The sequence below is a fragment of the Haemorhous mexicanus genome, chromosome 2 (genome assembly GCF_027477595.1).
Source record: "Haemorhous mexicanus isolate bHaeMex1 chromosome 2, bHaeMex1.pri, whole genome shotgun sequence".
Classification (NCBI taxonomy): domain Eukaryota; kingdom Metazoa; phylum Chordata; class Aves; order Passeriformes; family Fringillidae; genus Haemorhous; species Haemorhous mexicanus.
The window spans coordinates 16,490,795-16,515,211 of record NC_082342.1 but is presented as its reverse complement, the minus strand read 5'-3'; the positions used below and the strand labels follow the sequence as shown (position 1 = coordinate 16,515,211).

At 40.1% G+C, this 24,417-nt stretch overlaps 1 protein-coding gene across 1 annotated transcript; it reads right to left on the bottom strand.

The window, feature by feature from the left end:
* Window positions 1–145: 145 nt before the first annotated feature.
* Window positions 146–24,417, bottom strand: ADGRG7 (adhesion G protein-coupled receptor G7). Its single transcript, XM_059870280.1, is given in 21 exon segments — window positions 146–371; window positions 374–437; window positions 1,645–1,792; window positions 2,495–2,657; window positions 5,051–5,242; window positions 5,245–5,411; window positions 6,576–6,785; window positions 6,999–7,053; window positions 8,081–8,150; window positions 8,910–9,067; window positions 11,000–11,088; window positions 11,177–11,312; window positions 11,607–11,648; window positions 11,651–11,696; window positions 12,220–12,259; window positions 12,261–12,358; window positions 15,102–15,216; window positions 15,932–16,048; window positions 16,050–16,098; window positions 24,313–24,378; window positions 24,381–24,417. Coding segments are annotated over 21 exon segments (2,229 nt in total). The 3' UTR covers window positions 146–204.

The following is a 24,417-nucleotide window of genomic DNA, read 5'->3' as shown; positions in this document are numbered from 1 at the left end:
ACACAAGTAGCACCAGGAGGCTCAGGTGCCACCTGGCTCCTTTGCAGCCACATTGTCCTGCCAGCACGTGCTCCTGCTCCTCTCGTCTCGTGGTCTCAGCTTATGATCTGTTTCCAGCTACCTGCAGCTGGAGAAGTGTGTCCATCATTCCAGGTACCCATGAGAGCTGTGTGAAACAAACCATGAGCAATGCAGGATTGTGTTTCACGGATTTGCAGATTTCCAGTTCCAGTTAGGGAAGGTAGACAAGGAAATATTGTCTGAAAAAGTCTGGGTTGATCTGAAAGTTTCCTGTGAATGTTTATCAGGCTGTGATTTTGAAACATTTTATGTTTCTTAATGCAGATACAGTGGTACCTGGAAAATGGGAACACTTTGAAAACTTTTGTCTTGGAGAGTGATGTTCTGAAAGTGAACAGAATACAAATCTGGAGTTCCTGTAGAGGAAATTGAAGTGTGAACTTATTTTGCTGTTAAAACTAGAAAAGATTAGTCAATGTGACTTGATTCAAAAAACAACCATAAAATTATTTTTGGTAACTGCTAACAATTACATCAATAACTTGAAATAAATGAAGTACTTTCAAGAGGAAAATGAATCCGTGTAGGTGATTCCCAACTATAGATGCCTCATTTGCACATTTTAATGGATTAGTTAGCATGTGTCTGGAGCCTGTCTCAGGATCGTATTATTACTCTCATCTGGATAGGATGAAGACAAGACCTGGCTGAGGATGCCATAAGCATTAAATGCAGTGTGCTATATCAGCACTTCAGTCAGATTCAGACAAAGGGAATAAAGACTTTAACATTTCTATACTGGTTTTCTAAATTCTCATTTCAAGGATTAAACAGGAGAATCTTGAGTCAAAAAAAAAAAAAATAAAGCAAACTCATATTTTTAAATAAATGGATCTTTGCTTCCTGCTCATGACTTCTGTTTAAATCCTGTGCATAATCTGTCCATCAGTGTGGTATGACCACCTCAGGACTTTTTGCACAGAGTTTGCAGATCTGATTGTCACTGGTGTACATGCACTCCGTTTTCAGTAGATCAAACTGACAATAAACAACTTAATGTTTTGGGATGGGTGGATTTTCACATATTTCTAATTAACTGTTTTATAGAAAATAGCCAAGAGCATAATAATGAAGGATCCATTACTCCAAGTACTTCATATGACTTATATGAAGGGATGTATTTGTAGCAATACAAGGCCAAGAATCCAGCAGGGCTGGGAGGGGAAAGAAGAGGCAAAAATTTTCCTGAAGGCTTTTTTCAGTATCATTGTGACAGGCCTCAAACCATGAAGCTCTTGTTACTACCTTGGGACTCCTTCCAACATCTATTGCAGAGGAATTTTTTCCTGCTATTCTTTCTGAAAATAATTTTTATATGATTTGGTGTAAGAGAAACCACCCAGACTGAACAGTCTTTTCAGTGCAGACCTTGAAATAAAATCCCACCTTGATTTGTACAAGGGTAAGATGTGTGACAAACCAGCACCCATTTCTGAAAAAAAATCTGAATCCCTATAACTGCTTTCTAACAAGTTCCCACCCTATATCAAGCTGTAGAACAAATAAGTCCAATTTTAGATTTTAAATCTCAATTATTAGTCTCAGAATTGCTAAATATTATACTTGGGTAGCATTCAAAATGCAAAACTGAAAGCTGAAATCAAAACTTGTTGTTTCATTACTTATTAACGTGAGGTAGCCAATCATCCCAAGCATTGCCACTATAGAGACAGTGCTAATCATATTTTTCTTTAATGAATCCTTTTTGTTCCTAGAAGCACACACAGAAAAAGTTATTAAAATCTTTCTCTATTAAAAAGTTATTAATTTTTTCTCTATACCATTTAATATCTGAGTTTCAAACCTTCTATTTATTCAGGGTTATATTGCAAAAAGGTATTATTAAAGTGAGTTGAGAAGATACACTTCCCTACATTTGTTTGATGTATCATTCAGAGAAGAAATCCAGAAAAATAAATGTAACCAAATTTATCAGAATAATCTGTGTTTGGAGTATACAGCTTGTATGTTTCTGTTTTCAGTATAAAAAGTGAAGGCAATTGAAAATTAGCATGTTAGCTATTATAAGTTTTTTAGAATGCTTATAAATTCATCCAAATGCACTTAATTTTCAACAAAAGAAGCAAATGCTCATGAAGTTTCTCTCAAGCCTGAACAGAGATAAGGTATTTTGTTTGCTCCAACCATGAAAATTGTACTTATAGAAATGAAGAAATGGTATAAATTTTGTTGAATGGATCAGTCCCATGGAATTAATATAATGCAAGCAATTCTTTTTGAAATAATCCAGTGTGCACTGAGGGCTTGTAACATACAGCCTGTGACAATACATGGAGTGGTGATGTAAAACTGAGCAAGTAAATCTGCTTCAAGCTGCTTGAGAACTGGCATGGTGTTTGGCTGTGCTGAGAAGTTCATAATTCTCAGTTGGCTGGACCTGCTCTTCTCTCACTTGTAGGGATTTAAATTGGGAATAACTGTCATTGAAGTTGAGTGACACTGCGATCCAAAAAGGGGGACGAAAATCTGAATACATTCATTGATATGCACTTGAACAAAGTCTGACCCATTGTAACAAATGGAATTCATTTTCTGCCTGCTGAAAGTATACATTTCTTTAATATAAAAGGTTTTGTCAAAAAATCTGAGTTTGACCAGAAGGTCTAAGCTGGTGACAAGGGACTGAGGAATAAATTTGCAAAAACATGACCACCATCTGTAAGGGGGATTGTGTTTACATTTCCTGAACAAGTCTGCTTTTCTTTCATGTCATCCACTATTGCCAAGGTACATTGTAAGCCTGATAGCCTGCTTTGGTATGTGGGCACTACATACAAATACAATTAATACCTATTCCAGAAACACAGGGCAAATAGGAATATAATTATTATAGCCAGATTTTAAATACATGTGATGTATGTATATTTCAGTACATTAATTAAATTAATTTAATATGTTTAATGTAGGTACTGAAATGTAGTTATGCACTTAAGTGAAGGGGTGGAGTATCAGTTAAGCTGAGGTTGTCTGCAGTTTGCATTTCAATTCACAGAGGACTGCACAGTCTTGCAGAAGGATTCAAGGCAGATGTAGATCCAGTACCCTAGATCCTTAGTAAGGAGAAAATGTGTTTCTTTCTAGTGAATATCTAGGTTGAGTAAAGAGTTTTATTTCTTTTGAGTACTTTGAAGTACAAAATAGTTTACCAACAATACATTTAGAATTGTATTAATAATAAGCCATCACAAAAGGCATGGGATAGATAGCAAGTGTTGTAATAATAAGTGGACTTAAATTCTTCCTGTCATTAGTTTAGAGCTTTTCCTTTCTCTGTCAGTAGCTGCAAGTGTTATTGCAACTACTATGGCAGGGATTTCTAATAAATAAATGAGATATTAGCAATTTCTTGTTTGGTTGCACAGGCATGCCTCCCTTCCACATAAATAGCTTTTTGCCTCCTGAGTTCCATAGATTTTAAGATCAATGTTTCACCTGCCTTGTACTAAGTTAAAGGTGTTTTCTGTAGCCTAGACAAAAGGTAGGACTGAGGGTTATGAGCAATATTTTTCTGAGGACAGCTCATATCCATGACTTGCTGATTTTTGCCAGCAAAGAGCTTCAGCAGAGCTTCCTGAGCCAACACCTGTGGTGAAAAAGCAAGCCCTCTTCTGGGCTGTAGTGGGCTCCCTTATCACAACTGTGCAACCCTAAGTTCTTGTCAGCAGTGAGAAACTAATTTAGGATTATATTGTATCAAACACCTTTGCATTTCATACCAGAATGATGCAGAGTGTAACTTTTGCCCTGCAAGAAGCTCGGCTGACAGGTTTGCCACCTCAATCCCTTTGCTTCACTTCTTGTCTTCCACATTTCCTGCCTGCCAGTTCACACTAGGCAGCACATCTCACGGGGAGGAACCTCATGCAAAACTTCCTATCCTGGTAATGAACATGTTCCTAAAGTCTATTCCTTCTTCATCCCTAATAGAAACCTTGCAGACTGCCATGCACTGACTGTGGTCTCAAAAGAGATCCAAAAGCAGTGAGTCAGAATCGTGCTGGTTTGGACGTGTGTAACTTGTCACAGGACACACAGAAGAACATAATACTGTGCTGTCATTCAAATACATCTGAAGGAAGCACAGTGCCACGTAGTCAGGCAGCATTTGCTGAACTTTTTTCTGGTTTGCATGTGCAGTCCAAATTCCAAATGTTTCCGAGGAATTGCCTCTACAAATGCAAGACATAATAATGGAACAATAAGGGTTGAAAACTGCTTGGTGGGTGCCATCAGAAACAATACAACACAAAAGCTGAATGCATAACAAGGAAAATACTGGTGCACCTGTACACTTTATTAGAAGAGTTTCGTGAAACAGGCTGAGATTTTCACTTTACATTGTCAGCAGCTGTCTGAATTTTCCCATTGTCTGGGTAAGTTCTCTGAAAGAGAAAATGAAACATTCTCTGAAAGTGAGACATTCTCTGAAAGTTTCCTTTCAGTTTGCAGTGTTGCTTCTAACTCCTGCACTGACTTTAGAATGTGTTCTTTGCCTATTAATAAATAATGTATAAAAAATAATGTATAAAAATAATATCAGGCACTCATTGCTTTTGGATGCATTCAAAGCTCTGGCTGGGAATCACTAAATGAGGAATTTAGGAAGTCCACATATGCGGTCACCATAACTGAAAGATTTTTTACTTAGTTGGCAGAAGCAGATTGTTGAATGCTTGATTACTGTGAAAGTTTCTCCTGCACCCCACAGGCCTGTGCTGCTGTGCCAGTGACCAGGCTGTCAGTTTCAGTGTTTTATCAGGTCAATGAGAACAAGCTCAGGTTATACCAGTAATGTGAGCAGCAACAGGAGATTATTAGATCACGTGGTACTAACCCAGAGACAGAGACACTGATTCTACTTGCTCTCTGCTGATCTCCTATCTTTACAACTCTCCCTGAATGTACTCTGTACTACGAAAGTTGCCATATGGACAACTTTAAATCTTACCCCATCCGATTACTGACATGGTTATGAGGAAATGTCCAGGCAGTGGCTTCGTGGCTCTGAGCAGCAAGGAGTACAGCAGTGCAGAACTGAGTGCTGACCACAGGAATGTTGCCAACAGGAAACAGTGCAGCAGGACAGCCACAACTGTGCACAAGGTGTCTGTGGGAGTATCCACCGTGTCAGAGGTAAGGTAGTACTGGCGGCATCATAAGGAAGATATTGCTGGTAGCATCTGGTGGTTTCGTTGCTGCACTTTCTGGAAGTTTGGCTTTCAGTTCCAGAGATGAAGATGATGTTAAAAATGAGCATAGAAAAGCAGAGACTCACTAATATCCACTTTACAGATAAGTTTTGAGTTTTCCTATTGGTAGAAATATGTTTAGGAGAAAAAAAGAAGAGAAAAATGAGAAAAATTCTCAAATATTTTCTTATTTTCATTTATATTAAAAGCAAGCTAGAGAGGAGAAACTTTAATACAGACAGAAACTAAAACAACAACTTATTTGCAGAATTACACCAACATTACTCTCAGACAGCTTAACAAATCTAGCAGTTTTGTCTGACTTTGACTAGATCAGAGAATATCCAGCACTTTTCAGGACTAGGCCTTGACTGACAACAGTGTGAGATGTACTTTCTGCTCTTTTTGGACTCTTTTTCATCAGTGTTAAGAAGTGAGTTAGCATAAAACAAGTATTTCTAACCATTCTTCAGAGTGCAAGAGAATACTAAACCTCCAGCTCCAAACTTTGTCCTGTCTCTGAATCACAGAATCAGTTAGGTTGGAAAAGGCTTCCAAATCATTGAGTCCAACCTATGACCAAACACCAGCATGTCAGCTGGACCCTGGCACTCAGTGCCATGTCCTCTCTTTCTTTAAAAAAGGAACAGTGGGGAAAGTGATTCCACCACCTCCCTTGGCATTATATATAGTATATATACCCTATTTTAATCTTTTTATACATATATATATATATATATGGAATTGCTGCAAATCTGCATTAGTGCAAGCAGGATGAGAAACAGGCATTAATCTATTATAACTTCAGCTCTGCTGGCGTGACTTCCCTCATTGTTCCGAGGGGATTCACAGGACACCATTAATCACAGGCATGTCCATCAAGAAAATTTGCTGCAATTGTGTTTGTATTAAGTCATTCACAATAAAACAGTAGCACAAGCTAGCTACTGCCTAGGAAAAGAGGTAACTGTTTACACATTGCAATACCGGGGTATTGGGGGGAGGTCACCCTGCTGGTGGAGCACTGTGGCACATTTTTTTAAGCCTAGAATTGAGATAGTGAACTGAAAAGCTCAATGTGTATCACAGACCTGTGTACTCTGGGTCTGTGTTGTCAGTGCCTGACCAGGGTAGAGACAGAGGTGTCAGCAAGTCCCAAGCCATGCTGTGTGGTTTAGCTATTTTTGAAAATAGCATTTGCTAATCAATAATATTGCAATATGTTCTAAACTGGCTGCTTTTAATTGTTTTCCTCAAACTACATACTGAACAAAATATTGCAACTTAGTGTAAAATACTTGTAGTTTAACATCTTCCCTCTTACCTTGAAACAAAATTGTAATAACCAGACCAGCCATGGACAATCCAACAGCAATATAAGAAATATAATGCAAAAGCTTTTCCTATTTATATTTTATATGAAATGCCCAGAAAAGCAATGGTATCAGTTGTGTGAGATGAGAAGATATATAGTTCTTTTTAAAGTTTCTGTTTCTAGTTGCATATAGGAACAAGAATGTTTCAGTAAAGTTATAATTATTGCTAGCCACTTGCAGAATTTTTTGGTCCCACATAATTATTCTAGACCCCAAAACTAGAGAAGCTTGAGAAAAACACTAACAAGAGATTTAACAATGCCAATCAGATATTCATCAAAATAGCAGATTGAATTATTCATAATAAAATGCAAGGTGACACAGACTTTACAAAGCAACTTTTAGCTTTTCATACTGGTGAGCATTCTGAATTTTGACTTCTTCGTCTAAGGTAAGATATTACAAATAATTACAAGTTGAAACCAGTCTAAGTTTGTATAGTGACAATGAAGCAGCAAGTAAATGTCAATATATTCAGTGAAACAGAAAATGTTGTTGCCTTTGCAAAAACAGATGGGAATCTTATTTAGAGTATAGTTGGTTTGTGCAAAAAGGACATGCATAACATAAAGAGAAATACAGAAACAAGTAAATAGTACATGTGGACAACAAGTAAATATGGAAATGCTGTTCTGTGAAGACAGCAAAAATGAACTCTGAAATGCTGGCACACTGAAGTTAGTGACCACAGATGTGTGATTTTATCCAGGGTATGTTTTGTTTAGAGAAGCTGAAATAAATACTGAAAGAATAACAAACATCAGAACCAGGCAGCCATTCCTAAACAGCCTTGCTGGTAAAAGAGGGCAATGTATAAAACTTTATGGTTGAAAGCTTCATATTTACAGAGCAAGTGCTTTTATAAACATATAAGCAAAGGAAGTAGTTGATGCTAAATCCTCTCAGTTATTTACCCAGCACAAGGCAGTGCCACAACTAACCCAGACTCCAGGAAGCTCTGCTGTTCATCTGGGGACACTTCAGCCTTTAGACAAACCCTCATCTGACCACTAGGTGCTGCAACAGAGGTGCAGAGCTGGAGGCTACAAAGGCTGAGCAAGGGGAATGAATTAGGCCAGCCCTGGCCTGCTGAGGAGCCGCACAAGCAGCTGGGCACAGCCACAGGTCGTGTCAGAGGGAGCCAGGACTTGCCAACACATTTGGCTATTCAGCAGCTTGGGCACAACTTGCCCAATTTGCCAGATCTGCCACAGGGCAGAAACAAGTACATGGGGACACTTTAAACTCCTGTGCATTCTACCTTGAGTGCACCTATGCCCTTGTATTGCCACGCTGATCTTACGGTTAGAAAAAATCAACCCAACAAAAAAATTAAACAGCCTCAGACTGTCCCCATTGAAGAAAGGACAATGCCCTACCATCAGAACAGCAAAATTAATGGTGTGATTCCACCTGCATCATTGACAGTGTAATCCCAAAAGACACAGGTGTGACCACACAGCTGCAGTTCAGATGTGACATTCTAGGGACTGGGATTGCAAGGAGAAAAAGTGGCTACAGAGACTTAGAGATAGGCACCAGCCAACTCTGTGAGTTGAAGTGATCTGACTGAAAGGGGAGCTGACAGCTACTAAGCAATATATGGGTTTCACAAACCTTATGAATTATATCAATAACAGCATAATTTGGCATTTTAAACTTACTTTATGTGCCTTTCTCAGTCAAGTTTGCCAATGAAATTACCAATTCCTGTGAATTATCCAAGTGATCAGGATTCAGACTTCCACTGACTAAGCATTAAAGCACTGCCAGTTGAATCATGTGTAAGCCAAACAACAGCTTTCAGGTTTTGGCAGCACTGTTACTGCCAACCAGAGCTGAATCCACACTGGAACAGGAAGCAAACATTGGTAAATGGAGTGGCCCTTCCCTCCCCTCCTGCAGCACAGTGGTGCTCATGCACTCACACACCAAATGACATGCAGACATTTTTGAGCATACTTCTGCAGGGTACAACAATTAGAACTACTTTTAATGAGCAACAAGCAGCTTGGAGTGCAAATAAGAAGTGAACACAACCATTTGTGGTATTTTAAGTAGTTCAATTAAAAATTATGAATAAAAATAGGAGTAAAAAAGTTTGTTTCAGTAATTTCCTTATCAATGACACATTTCCTGGATCACTTAGCTGTATGGTTCTATGGTGATGATTACTGATCTGTCATATGTATGTGTTGGAGCTTAAAAACTTTGTTAAATATTGTAAGAAGAAGCCAATTACTGTTTTCTGGAGAAACCATGCCAAATTTGAGTACATATTATCTAAAAATTCAGGGGGTTTGGCAAATGGACACTCACATAAGAGCATTGTCTGCAAGAAAGCAGTAACATCTGGCATCAGTTCCTGGTGGAGGAAGTCAAAGGACAAAATGGTTTTATCTGGAAGTAGGAGTTAAAAGACAGCATGAAAAATGAACATGCCCCACATTAATATGTGTATTGGGCTGTGCTAGTCATGTTAAATTTTTTCTTGTTTTCCAAAATTTTGGTTGTCTTCTGGAGAGAAAGACTGTCCTCCATAGACCTGTTTTTTTATTTCTTGATATGGGACTAATGCACCCTAAGACAGATCCACTATGGTATTCCTATGACATTTTATGGAATACACTTTTGCTCACAAATGTCCTAGTTTAGCAGCACAGAGTCAGCAGTATCAGCTGTTACATACAGAAGCTGAAGAACATTTTCTATGCCACTTGATCTAAACACAAGAAGCCTGCACTACGCTCACGCACACATTCAGCATTTACAGATTTTTGTTTAGCTTTTTTTCAGAATCCATAGAAGTAGTTGAGAACACCTGCTATTCCTATGAATGTTAAGAGAGATCTTCAATTTTTGCTGAGGTGGAGTGTGAAAATAATTGTTACCATTCTCTTAATATCATTTCTGGGGGAAAATACTGGTAAATGAGAAAAATAATATCCTAAATCCTAATATATGCACACAACCCAGATGGCCAGACTTTTAATAACACTAGATAAGAAATAGTCACACCAGGGACATTTACTGTTCGTGCAAAGTCAGAAAATAAGAGACTGCCTGGCTTTTTGCTTTCAGATCTCACTTTTTGACTGGTTGGGGTTTATTTTCACACTTCTACCAAATTAGAGTTCATCTACGTGATTTAAATCGCTCATCTGAATTGTAGCTTAAGTGAGGAAGAAAATCCTGGATTATGTAATAGGCTTTGTCATTGGTGTTATGCTTTTGACTTAAGATCAAGAGAGACTGATTTGATCTCTCTCAAATCTGATCATCAGGTGAGACTAATGTAACTGTATTTTTACAAAATATCACAAATGTGCACTTAATATTGAAGAAATCTGTTGGGACTTCTTTTCAGACAAGCTGTGCATTCGATATCTATCTGTCTTGAGGGGAGTGTTATGTTATACTGGCATTATGATAAAGGCTTTTATTACATGGTCATACTGTTTTTCCACAGTATTGTTTTCTGAAACAGTGAGCAGAAATGGCAGTGACCAGTTAATGAGTTATTCACTGATTTTTGTTGTCAGTGATGGGTGTGTGAGGTTACTTGGTTTATCTCTACACATCTTTTTCTAACCCTGGTGAGAGAACTGAATTATTCATTTCCCTGTGAGCTTCTATTCAAATTATGTTCATCACTACGATGTCTAAGTGCTCTCCTAACCTTACCTTTGTTATGCTCTTGTGATGTCTCAGTGTTGCTGACACTACACTGAGAGACTGAGGACAAGTCTGCTGGTTTCAGGTGCCCGGTGTGAAGCTCTTGTGATGTCAGAGAAATGCACATATTTGAAGCTCAGCAGAAGAACTATAATCTTTTTTTTTTTCTTTTTCTCCAGGTCAATACCAATTTATCCTCCAAGCACTGCAGAATGTAAGTAAGGGACATCTGGAAAGATCCCAAGTGAGTAATCCAATTTGCAGGTGTTCGGATGTGGATGTCCTGACTGACACCTGACAGTAATAGGAATTTTAGTTGAAATGGTCCATGTCTTCAGATTTCAGGCATAGTAAGTATGTACTTGTTCTTGATCTCAGTGTTTGTAGAGTTATGGTCAAAAATTCAACCCACAATTTTAGAAAACAAAACAACTGAAAAAGTCACAGACACCAAAAGTATTCCAGTCATTACATGTACGTTTGCATTCTTCTATAAATAAGATTCTCCAGCTCATTTGATGTTTGCATTTCTTGTACCAGACATCAGCATGCATAAAAACCAACCAGCTAAGGGGTTTTTCCCCCCAAAGGAGATTTTCAGTGAATATTTATTAAAAATTTTCCTAGCTGCAGTTTTCAAAAGAAGAAAGGCCTTACTTAAAATGTTGAACAGTATCTGAACTTCAGTACTGAGGTCACCAATAAGCCCAGGAGCATTTTCCTGTACTTCTTTTTGTTGACTGATACTTTTCCAGCTGTATCTGCAGCAATTAGCAGTGTATAAGTTAGGATTTATGATTCATACTGGTGTTATTCTGTCTAGCTAAATCCAACAACACACAGGACTTACTTCTCTGTGCCAAAAACATAATCATAGAGGAGCTTATTTTCAGTGGAGCAGACTGGATTGCAACATTGGGCTGTGAGATGCTACCAGTGAAAGAAAATTTCTCCATTGCTTTCATGAGGCAGCATCAAAATAATGAGTGGGATAAAAGCTATCATTATTTGTTATTATATAGCTACAAGTTCAGTTTCTGATCTTCTTCTCTGATTTGGTTCTCCAGTGGGTAGTGCTCTTCATTTCCTATCCCCATATTTTCTCTAAAGCAGAAGAGTCCAGCAATGATTATATTGGTGTAAATTGGGAATTGCACATTGGACTTGAATGGCAAACATTGTTCATGAACTGCTTTCATACTGAACCAGAAAAGGAAATGCTGTTGACTTACATCTAAAGAAAATGGCAGAAGCTCAAGTTACCTGGTTGTAGCATTGTCAAGACTATTGTGGATGAATTCTGTTTGTTGGCATCCAAGATTTGACTCACTGTAGCCATTACTGCCACAGATGCCTGAATCAAGCAAAAAACAGGCAATATTCAAATGCAGTTGAGTAAATCACTCCATGTGCTACACACTGAATGGGCAAAGTAAGAGATTCACAAGCACTGCTTAACAAGCATTGCTTGAAAGTACACAACAGAGTAAAAAAGTAAAGGAAGCCATTCAAGGGAGCACAGACTTTGTGCCAATGGGTTCATAAAGCCACACTTTTATTAGTAGTAAATTTAGCTAGTAAAGATTTAATTATTAACTTAAACATTAATTGATGTTCATATTAAAATTGCAGATGTACATCTTAACAGCTGATAGGTTTACACTCAGCTCTGAGAGCAGAGCCAAGGGTGATTCCACAATTACATGCTGGAGGATGCTTAAATAAATGTGCTAAATGAAAAAATTAGTGCATTTGTCTGTAGTGTTATGTACAGTTAAGAGAAAAAACAGTGTCTTTTCTGCTGGTGGAGGGGGAACAGAATCGATGTCACAAATATTAAGCCCCACAAGTCTTATTTTAGTCCTAATAAGACTCACCTGAAAGTCTTCTGAAACATTTGGCTTTTTCATAATCTGCAGCGGTGATGTTTTGTCTGGTCATCTGGTCTGTCATGGAGCTGAGGATTTGAGTGTTACTTGAAATAACTGAAACCTTCCTGGAGCTCACAGTTTCAACCTGTGAGGAAAATGTCATTTCACAGAAACAAAAAGAAAAAAGGCAAAAGAGTCACCACTTCATAAAATTCTCACATAAAATCAAAATATACAAGTAATTGGCCATCTAAAATGTTTATGTAAATGTCAAGTATGTGGTGTTTGCAAATTCTCTCTTGAGATTGTATTCATGATTTCTTGGAGTGTGTTGGGTTGGAAGGGAGGACCCCATGCCCAACAGGGGCTGAAACCAGACTGCTCAGGGAATCACTTTGAATATCCACAACCTCTCTTGGAAAACTGCTTGTGTTTGAACAGTGTTAAGGAGAAAAATATTCTCTTATTTAAATGGAATTTCCTATATTGCCGCTTAACTCTGTGGGCACTCATCCTAAAACTGCACACCTTGAAGAACAGCCTGGCCCCATTGTTTTCCCCACCTTGCCATGAAGTAGCAGCAGGACCTCTCCTTTGTCTTGAGGTCACAGGGTTCTGAGTCTATAAACTTCTCTGCACCTTTCATTGTTCCTTAAATAACCACAACAAGATTTTTTGAAAGGCCATCGAAGGAACTTGAGAAATGTCCTCTGGAACAATCATGCCTCTCAACACAGGGCTTATAACATGTACTGAGGGCATTCTCCTCACTTCAGTACATTATACAGTGTGTCAGCTTGAAATAAATGTAAAAAGAAAAAAAACCAAAACCAATAAAATATTCTGCTGCTGGAGGTACCAATAAGAATTGCCATAAGCACTGGCTGGATCCAGTTTGAGTTAGCACTGAATGAATAGTGATTAAAGGTCTGTAGCATCTTTAAAGTCTAAACACAAAACCAAGCTGAGGCATCTAGCTGTACCTTCATATAATGTATGAAGGTATAGCTAGATAACAATAAGAGACAGAAAATCTGCCAGTCATCAGGTCAAGTCATCTGGTTTTTAATCCCATCAATGAATAACTCTACTGAATTGCTTCAATAACTGAATTGTTCTCAAATAATTTATGTTGGGAAGCTACCAAAATCAAGATTAATTCTATCATGCAGCTTTGAAGCATTGATAAAACTTGGCAGGTAGGTAGGTAAGAAAAGTGTATGTCTTGCATAGGGAGGAAGGAAATTTGCATTTATAATTACTAGAGATAAAATTATTTGACTTGAAAACATCTGCAGTTGCATGATGGACCAACAGTACATCATGAATGCCTGTGTTCACTGTTTGTGGTATTTGTTGGGTCCCCCGGACAAAGGAGGAATGATGAATCTGACTCCATGTTCTTAGAAAGCTAATTTATTATTTTATGGTATTATATTATATTAAAGAATATACTAAAGCTATACTAAACAATAGAGAAGGGATACAGACAGAAGGCTTAACAAGATACTAATTAAAAACTCGTGACTGACTCCTCAGAGTCCTGACACAGCTTGGCACTAATTGGTCATTAAGTAAAACCAATTCACATGAAACCAATCAAACAACCACCTGTTGGATAAACAATCTCCAATCACATTCCAAAGCAGCAAAACACAGGAGAAGCAATCAGATAATTATTGTTTTCATTCTTCTCTGAGGCTTCTCAGCTTCCCAGGAGAAGAAAACCTGGCAAAGGGATTTTTCCAGAAAATAGGACAGTAACACACTATTCTTGCTTCTGACTTCTAGCATGACCTTGGATTCAAAATAAGTAGATCTATTTAAAAGTAATCAAATCCTTTTAAACCTGGGCTCTGGATCACTAGCATGCACACCTCCTGCTCCCTTTCCCCAGCTTCCCAAGCTGCCCTCAGCTCACTAGATGGCAGCCTGACATCACAGCTCCCAAGAAACCCACACATTCCTGATGGCAGCAGAAAAACCATGTGTCACACCTTACTGGCACTAGAAATAGCTACTTGTAATATTATATATTGCTTTGAACCGTTTAGTGAAGGTTATGTACTGGGAAAATGTCATATTGAGCTCAAGGATTTCTCAGGAAAGAATCCAAGCAGGTGAAGCATTGGGTTGAAGGTACAGTAGTCAAGCAAAAATGCACAAGGAAATGACTTCTCTTATTTAACAGGACTGTACCTGGTGTATTCTTTTTCTTTTTTTTTTTTTCTTTTTTTTTTTTTTTTTTTCAGTTGGGACTAGTGCTAAGGAAGTGAAACAGAGAAGCAGCAGAAGGGAAGCAGTCCCTGTAATGTGCTTAGTCATGTTCAGCTCTCTATGTTTTGCAGATCCAGCAGGGCTAAGCCTTAGAGCTAGACTTAGGGAGTTATGGATTTTATATATGGCATTCATGCAAGAGAGTTTGAATTTGGATTCTTGATGGACAGAAATAGTGACAGAATGGAAAGGCTTCACTCTTAATCCTTCTGAACATGTTGGTGTCAGTAACACCCTCATGCCAGTCTTCTCCCTTTCCACTGATGTGGTACTGTGGGTCAGCATCATGTCTGCTCAGAGACATTTGCTGTGACCTAGGAACCTGACTGAGGAAATTGCAGCCCAGTTAAGAAATATAAAATGAGATGCTGTGTTCAGGCAAACCCAAACAAAATAAAATTATCACCGTTGGAAATTCAGGCCATCTGCAAAGCAGACACATGCCAAGAATGGCACTGGAAAAAGGCTTTGGTCCTTTATTTTGCTTTCTGCAAAGTTTTGAGGAACATGAGATATATTTCCTGCCCCAATTTTCAATTCCCATTCCCTGTTTTTTTTTCCCAGGACAATGCAGAATCTCAGAAACTGTTTAAGTAGTAATTTAAGATTACCTGTGATGCTAAGGAGTCCAGATTTTCATTACAATTCAGAATTTGGGGAGGCTTGAAAGTAGGAATTTTCCTTTCTCTGGAGCACATCCAGATTTCTATTGAAGCCTGTAATTTTCTAAAAGCAGAAAGATATGCATTTAGTATAGAAGTTGTCACACATTCACGTGACCTTACTGGGACTTAAAACTGTTCTGTGGCTGTGACACCCTATCCACTGTTATTTTCTGTTTGCTTGTAAAATTTTGTCTTTCAGTGATACAAGTGACCATCAATTATTTAACTATTTATTGTTCTTTTCAGAACACATGGTTTACATTCATGTACACAGTCCTGTCATTCTTTATGTCCAAGTCAGACAGGCTTTAGTTATGTTAGAGCTGCAGAAATACATCTTTGAATTGGGAAGCACTGGCTTCAGCTCTGAGCTGTCAGAAAGGCTTTTTACCAGGTCCTGAAAAACAGAGTTTATATGGCATGAAAGAGATGCAAAGGACGTGGGGAGCAGCCATGCAGCCCTTACTCCTCCACAAGGTCTCTGAAAGCTGAGGCAGTTCATGGAACCACAGTTGATGGAAAGCATCCTAAATCCTAATGCTAAATAGTAGGATAGAAACAGATTGTTTTACTATTAAAAGGCTGTTCAGGATCCTGGCTCTCCTCCCAGCCCCAGATCCATCTCAGCATGTGTACCTGAAATTCTCTGCCTTTGGGGTAGAAAGCTTTGCAGAAAAGTTTGTGCTTCTGCTGCCTGAGCTACAGAGCTCTGGCTTCAAACACAGACCTCTCCTCGGGTCTAATAATCCAATGTCTTTCACAAACCTTACATCTACTTTTGGGAAATGGTAGCAAAAGGAAAGAAACACATACCATTCACAGTATCAGGTGCACATTCCTTTTAGGAGTGGCCCTGTTTACCCACTATAACCTGTTCAAAAGTAGGGTTTTTATATTGCTTCCAAAATGTTCACTGTCTCAGTACTGTAGTCACAGAAAATAACTGCACAGAAAGAAAAAAATTTGATATGTTTCCAGATGAAATATTTTTTGCATAAGGATCAGTTTTCAAAAATGAAATAGTACTGAGACAAGAGAAGCTCATTGAATCTTTTCCCCTAAATAAAATAAAAGTGGTTAGGTAAATCTTATCTAAACCCAAGCTTCTAAGCTGCTACAAGTAATATTTTTGAAGTGAGTGAAGTCTTAAAAGCCCATACTTTTTGCCATCTCTTTTATAGTCACTGTTTTAGTCCTAGAAAATTTTTAAAATATTATGAAGCCTCATCTTTGGTACCTCAATACCCGGGCAGAAATCAGACTTGGTAACCTAATGCCACACAATACAGCAGGGGACAAAAATACACACTTTTGAACAATTCATGGGGAGCAGTCCTTTGGTGACTCTAACCATGATGGTCTGGATTTGGCTTTTGGTGCAGGATGTTTCTGCCCTGCTGTCTGCTGGACTGGGACAGGCTGAGCACCCCAGACCCCACAGCTGGTACTGGCTACATCTAAAGGCAGCGTGGTGAGCCCAGTAAACCCTGGCCTGATCCAAAAGAGCAGCCTGCTACATTCTCATGTACCTTACTGCTGTAACTTAATACAATTTTACCTCACAAAGCTGCAAACACTTGGAAAAAATATCGCAGCACACAGGCAGAAAATTTTTTTGCTTCATCTTAAGACTTGCAACATCCTGGTTTTGCTAACTTTTGCTAATTCAGACCACATTTCAGCTATGTCCCATTAGTAGGACTGACTCAAAGCATATTTATGGTCAGGGTCCTGAGGGGGCTTAGGAAACCTGGAATGTTGTCTGAGTTCTGGAATGGGCTTTCATGTCAAGTTACTTAACTTTCTGTGGATCTTGTTTTCTACAGGGTCTCAGTTTCCCACTATACAATGACACTTTCCTTCTACACAAATTATTACCATTATTAAGGATGCATGATGCTGCAAAGAAGAGGTCTGCCTTACAGCACCTTACCTGAGCCTTGCTTGCCAGGTTAGCAGGACGAGGTGTCTCAAAAATCTGATGGCAGGAACCTCTGGAGGGCATCTAGGCCAGTAAGAGGCTCCACAACCTCAGTAGGAGATGTGCTGCAGTGACACGATACCTTTCTAAATCCAAGGATTTCTCTCCATGCTCAATCTCAGCATCTTAAACTGCAGTTTATGACTCCTGTGTCTTGCTTTACCCTCTGGTGTTACTGAGAGGATTTGGGTTTGATGGTCTTTGCAACTCCCTCTCAGCTGAAGGCTGCTGTTAGCCCTGCCCCCTGTCTCCTCTTCAGCACAGTGAACAAGTTCAGCTCTTTCCCATGCTTCCTGCAGGCCACCTGTCCAAAGCTCCTCACTGACCTCACTGCATCCTGCTGAACCCTCTCCAGCTTCCCTAAGTCTGGTTAACCTGGCTTGCAGGTGGCAAAACTAAGCTTGTATTTCCCAGTGGTGCCTCACCAGGACCAGGAAGGGCAGGGTAAAAGTGTCCATCAACCTGTCTCTCTCCACATAACACAGCTGCTCTTCCACCTTGTTTGCAGAGAACCACACACTGTTGGCTCATGTTGAACTTGGCATCTACTGTAATTCCCAGGTAGTTTCCAGCAGGCCTGCTCCTCAGCCAGTGAGCTCCTGCTCTGTACCAATGTCCCTGGCACAGAGATTGGCACTTATTCCTCTTGGACACCGTGAGGTTTCTCTTGGAATGGTCTTCAGCTTTCTCAAGTTCTTCTGCGCTGGAGCTCTGCCTTCACTGTGTCAGCAAAGCCTCTGCCCCACCCCAGGTTCAGTGCTGTGGGTGCACTTGTGAGAGGACCAGCAAGTCCTCTTGCCATGTGTCGTGGCCCAGGCTGTGGGTGAAGGCACTGAACGGTTCTGTCCTACTATTGACCAGTGGCTCTACTTTGACAACATCCTGATCAAGCCACTGATTGCTACCCTTTGAACTTGCCTGTTGAGTTAATTTTCAGCCCAGCAAGTTGTTCATTCATCCAATACGTCTTCAACTACCATACAAGAACACTGATGGACGTGGTGTTGAGGGCATCTATAAATCAAAGTATATTATATTGTGTTACTCTTCTGTTGTCTGCATGCAGTTATTTCATATGGCAGACAGTCAGACTGGTCCATGTAAATCCATGCTGCTCCTGGTGATCTTCTTGTCTCTCATATGCATGGAAATAGACTTCAAGAGGGCATGTTCCAAAATGCTTCTAGCACCTGAGGTGAGCCTGACTGGCTTAGGGTTCCCCCAGATCTCCTTCTTGCCTTTCTTAAAGGTGAGCATAATATGAACCTTCTTGCAGTTCTCTGTGGCCTCTCTTCATCACCACATGTGACAGGAGCCCACAGAGGCATCAGCCAGGTCTTTCAGCTGTCTTGAATGAATCCTCTCTAGACCCATGGGTTTGAATACCTTTGTGATGATCCTGCTGTCCCTCTGAGGGGTGAAAGCCAAGAGTAAGTTGCTGTGGACACAAATGCATTCATACAAGATTTTTTTTTTTCTTTCTAGTTATTCAAGCCCTGATCTGGAAGTGGTTTGGGCTCATTTATATGCTTATACTCCTTGGTTTCAGACTTAGAAAGGAGAGTACATTTGAAATAAAATTTTCCCACTGATGCAAATCTCAAATTATTCCAAATATTTTAATGTCGTTAGGATCGCTCCAGATTAAAACAAAACAAAACAAAATAAAACCAAACCAAACAAAAAAAGACCCAAACAGAACAAACCACAAAAAGAAAACCAGGTCCTTTGTCATGACTTGTGAAAGAAAATAACCATGACATCATGTAGAAAAGCAATGAAGTATGAGCGAGTGGAAATTTTTTCATCATTGTTGGAACAAAAGTAATTGGGTTACAAGAGTTGTCTTTGCCATGCTCTCTTTTCCTGACAATAAACTGGATCACCTCCTCCATACTCCCAGCTCCTGACGTCCCTTACTTCCAGCCTCCTCAACACCTTTAGCACTGTGATCCCATGCTCTTCATGCTCCATCACATCTCAGCCCATCTCACCTCTTAGATCCATCTTTATATTTTCAGTACATAAAACATACATCTCCATTTTGTTAGCTGGTGGAGAGGAGACAAATATCGTAGGTAGTTTATGCATCTCCTTTCCTTTTCCTCTTTGAGATAATTATAGGGTTGGTCTTCTGTACCCAACAAGAGATATGTGCAAAACTCATAAGATTTTGAGACCTTTAAGATGTGTAACCACCTAGTAAATTTAGTTGAAACTGGTCAGCAAGTTAAAGAAGGTGCCAAGAAAGTGGAACAACAGACAGATGGGCAGTATAAACTTTCCTCAGGAAAACAGAGTAAAATTGAGGGTTTGTAATTTCAGTAATGTTTGTTATGATTTCAAATTAATTATGTGTGTCCAAACATTCTTACCTCATGTATTTTAACAACTACAGCTATTAAAATCTATTCTTTAAGGCAATTCACAGCAAATCAAATGCAGAACACTAGAACAGTGACCAAAAGAAATTACAGTATCACCATAATGCTTTGTTTCCAGTGCTGAAATCCCAGCCATGATTATTTTATTTAAGCCAGCTTCTCTGAAACATTTTGCCCAGATGTTCCAATCAGTCATGAACTCATCCAATCTATCATTGTCTGTTGGATGTTCTGCCCATCCTGTCATAAGGGAAATAACATGGAAGACTTGAACTTTCCATCTACCTAGCAGTCCTCACCAAGAATATTTTCCTGGGTACACTGCAGATATTTTGACATCCTTCTGACCAAATGTGTCACATCACTTGACAAAAGCCCAGCTGACACATGACACATTTGTGTGCCATACTGGCCACACTGTGGGCTGTTAGCCTGGGAAAAAGGAGCTGGGGATTTTCCAGCTCTGGAGATCCCACAGCTCGGTGAGCTGGCAGCCCCCCAGCATGGGGCAGTGCACACATGCCATGTGGTGGCAGAGGGAACTGAAATGGGAGTCAACCAGGACAGTGCTATTCCAGGTGTAGGAAATTTGACTCATCCAAGACCAGTGCCAGTGGCAGCAGGAGCCGAAGGCTGGCATTGTCCTACAGGGTGCTGAGGTGGATGGTGTCCTCAAACACAGGGCAAATCCAGACACGGCAACTCTGGTCACTGAGACCTGAATCACATTTTCAAGTCCCTGTGATCTTCAAACAGGGGAATTCAAACCACAGCCAGATTGGCTAGAAACAGGCCACAGACTGTCAAAACCTGTAATGTCTTCCCCAGATGTATTATTCCTTTGAGGTGGCTGAAAAATACAGCCTCACCAAGCAAGAAGAGCCATGGCACTGCTTGTGGATCTGACCCTGCTGAGCAGATGTCAGCAGCAGGAGAGGTCAGGGATCTCCCAAAGTGGAGGTGTTCCCAGAAATGGTGCCAGCTGCCTGTGCTGCCTGGCTTGTACTGACCTATAGGACAAAGAGATCCCACCCACTCTGCTGGGCACAGACAGGCTTCATCCCCAGAGCTGCCTCTGTGGAGACAGAAGCACAGAGGTTCCATGGGTTCTGTAGTGCCTGTGCAAATAAAGCATCAAGACATATATATATATATCTGTATATATCTTCATCAATGAGTATGTAAAATAATATATCTAATTTGATGGAGGAAAGAAAGAAACACGATATTTTTGAAGCCTCAGGTAAATATATATATATATGACACATAATCTCACCCATATACTCGGTCACTTGCCCCTAAAACCAATGACATGAATGTGGGATCAAAGCTTCCAAACATGAATTTGCATTCCCAAAACAATACAGGTGGGAGCAATTGTGTGCAGATGCTGAATGAGCAGGACTGTGGCCCTCCAGTCTACCGAAAGCTCAAACTGTAAAGTCCATGAAACAGCCAAATTACTTCTGCAGGAATTCACAGGACCAAGAAGGCAAAACAAAGCTACAGATTCCTAGTGCTGAAGGGCCTGGCACAACAATAAGGATGTGGACAGTCACACCTCCAAGAATCAGATAAGGGTGCTATGATTTAGGACAGGCATTATAGGATAAAACAGGAAAACCCCACGGCCCACACTCAGCCATAATTTCTATACCCACTTCAGGACAGGTGACAATTTTTATTCTGTCTTTGGGCAGAAATAATGGGTTTTCTTTGAAATAGTCATTGAACTGGCTGCCACAACTTCAGGAAACAAAAAGGCCCAGTCTAAGCAATAGTAGAGAAGTTGCAGAGCTTATAAATTTCTGAATGTATTATGGTATTTCCTGTGTATTATGATATTTCAGAGCAAGCTCTGAAAATATTAAGGTTTTTTTTAAAAAGAGACTGGAAAATCTTGATTGGCTAAAGGGGCATTCTGCTGCAGAAATTGCAACAGGGGTGGGCTGGGTGGACCTCAGTCTTGGAAAGAAGGATCCAAGAGCTGGGGGAATCTCCACAGAGCAAGGTTTGCTCACAGTCAACATCACCAGGTCCCTAAGTGAAGGATGGAGTTGGAATCCTTTACAATAAGGGTCACAATGGAAATTGCACACCTATGCACTGGGTGCATGGTTTCAAATAATGCAGAAAACTGGATTTGAGGACTGCCATTTGATCTGACATTTTAATGCCTGTGTTTTGAGACACTGACAAACAGAGTAAAGCCAGAACATTCAAAAGTAAACTGCACTGCCAGGAACACGTGTCATTGTATATTTCTAATGTTCTCACTGAACTAAAGAGATTGCTTAACTTCTTACTCTTTAATGGGATTCATATAACTGGAAGATTATTGCAAACTATAAGGGCTGTGCCACGTGGCAGGGGTAATTCTATTCTTGGCATTCTTTGCTCAGCTTTTGCTCATGTTATTGCTATTTAGCAGTTGTGTTTCAGGCTGTCTCAGCTCCACTGCAGCCAGATGTCTCTGATGACAGTGGAATAACATCTAAGTGTAGCTAGGTAATGTCTGTCCCAGCCATCAGCTTTTCAAAACACATCATCTCTCCATTGGAAATCTTACAGGAAGGAAAGGAAATCTCCAGCAACTGAGATATGTGTGGCCCAGATTTGTGCAGCCCTAAGCATCTGTGGAGAACCTCTGGATCTGTGGGAGCTGGGTGTCTGATCACAGCATTGTTGCTCCAGTGCCCAGCAGCACTGTCTCACCAGCCAGGCACCTGGTGTGGCTCATGTGGCAGAGGAGTGATCCTGGGGCTCAGCCACCTACCTGCTCTGGACTGGGAACCTGGAACCCCCAGGACACTGGGGAACCTGCAGCACAGCTCCAAGCCTCTGCCTTGCTTGATCAGCACAAACCCGAAGCAGCCAGGTCAGGCAGGAGTGCTGGGTCATCTGGCACCAAGGATCTCAAAACCAGGGAGGGAGAGCAAGGCTGCCCTGCGAATGCCTGGACCCTGGGCTCCTGCTGAAGAGCAGGGAGTGGGACAGCCTCAGGTGGGAGCAGTGCTGGAGCTGCTTCTGCAGCCAGCTGGGGCAAGGCTGGTGATGGTCTGCAGAGGAGTGCAAGGAAAGAGAAAGGTGAAAAGGAAGATTGGGCTGACACTCCGTTGGAAGCAACGAAGCAAAAAAGCAGGCAGCTGTGGGGTAAAAAGTTCAGCCTTTACCCCTGGAGGTGCAGACAGAGCTGCCATGAAACCCATGCAGCAAAGGGGAGGTGACAGCAAAGGGCAGGTGACAGTAAAGGGCAGGTGACAGCAAAGGGCATCAGCCTTACCTTTGCATTCCCCTAAAGAGTTCCTCTGTAACAGCATGTCACTCGCAGAACCTGTTAATGCCAGGCAAAACTGTGCCCCTATTTAGAACTTCCTGGTAACTTTTCTTAGCCAACTGTTCAAGGTCTCTTGAGGCTTTTTTGTTTCAGAGAGAAATCTGTCTTTCACAAATGCAAATTCCTGAGCTGACTTATGCAGTCATACCTATTACACAGACAGTAAACAGGCTTAAGTCATGGGGTTCTGGTTTTATTTTAAGATTCAGAAAACTTCTTCTTTGTCTTTGTCTTTTAGGTTTTGCAGACATTAATCATGTCAAGAATGCCACTGATTGCTTACTGTATATATTTCTAAACTAAAATTTTTAGATCCTTACGTATTACCAGGTCACCATGAACTGCTGAGGGAGTTTTAATCAAGCATGGTGGAAACTGTTGATGCCAATACTTGTGATTGAAGTCTGAATAAAGAAGAAACTCTACCACTGTGCACAGCAAGCAATGCACCAGATGGGCATGGAGGTATTTTCCAGCTTGTTTGCCTGCAGCTGTGTTAGGCACAAGCAGAGGTATCCCTGTGCTGCACTGAGACTTCACTGCCATCTCATCTGGGTTTGGCTCCATCAAGTCATACAAAGGTCTGAGCATATCCTGATATTAGCAAAGGTAGATTATTACTGACAGTAATAATTTAACAGTGATGTTAAATAAACACTGTTTACTTTTGTGTCCTTTCTTGGACTCGGGAATATTCAATTCCTACAAACATCTGATAAACCTCTTGAAGTAAATGTAACCTAATGAATCCTCATTAAAATTTTTTTCAGGCTTCTTGGTCTTAAGTCTGCTTGTTCTCTCTACTGGACAAGCAGCCAGGATTACTTGATTCTTTCAAAGAATTTTAAATATGGGTCCGTGTATAGTTTTGTGTCACTTCAATGTAGTGAGTATTTTGCTGAGTAAACACTGAGGAGCTTTCTGCTCCAAGATTGCACACAGAAATGTTGTACAAGAGTACATTGACCTGATTTTCAGATATAGAAAATGCAAATCTCTGGTATGCTTTCAATAAATATTTCTGCAATGCAAGTTGCAATGAAAACATGAACAGGTGCAGTATGGGTGCAAACATACAAGCCCCTGCAAAGTAAATATTTCCTTTTTAAAATACAATTTACTAGACTAGTTAGAGGTTTATTTATCTCTTTTGAAAAATAAATCCAATTTCTACCAAAAGGGTGAGAAAATGTCAAGACATTTCTTGAAGTTATATCAGTTATAGCAACACATGTTCCAATGAAAACACTCCAGATGTTTCTTGTCATCCTCTTCTGTTTTACAGCAGCATACAAAGTTTGGGGTACTTTTTTAAACATTGTTCTAAGAAGAAAAATATTTCCTCCTGAGAAGTGTGCAGCATGGATGTAATAATGTTTGTCAGCAGTCATGCTTGAACATTTAAGGAAAGGAAAAAGAACCCAAAGAGTTCAAATGGGGTAGAATAATTCTTACCTGCTTTGAACCTGAGGAGCTGCCAAATAGACAGCACCCAAAGGGTCACAGTCACTACACAGCAATGATTCCAACCAAAATTCTGTCCCACTAGCGTGAAGGCAT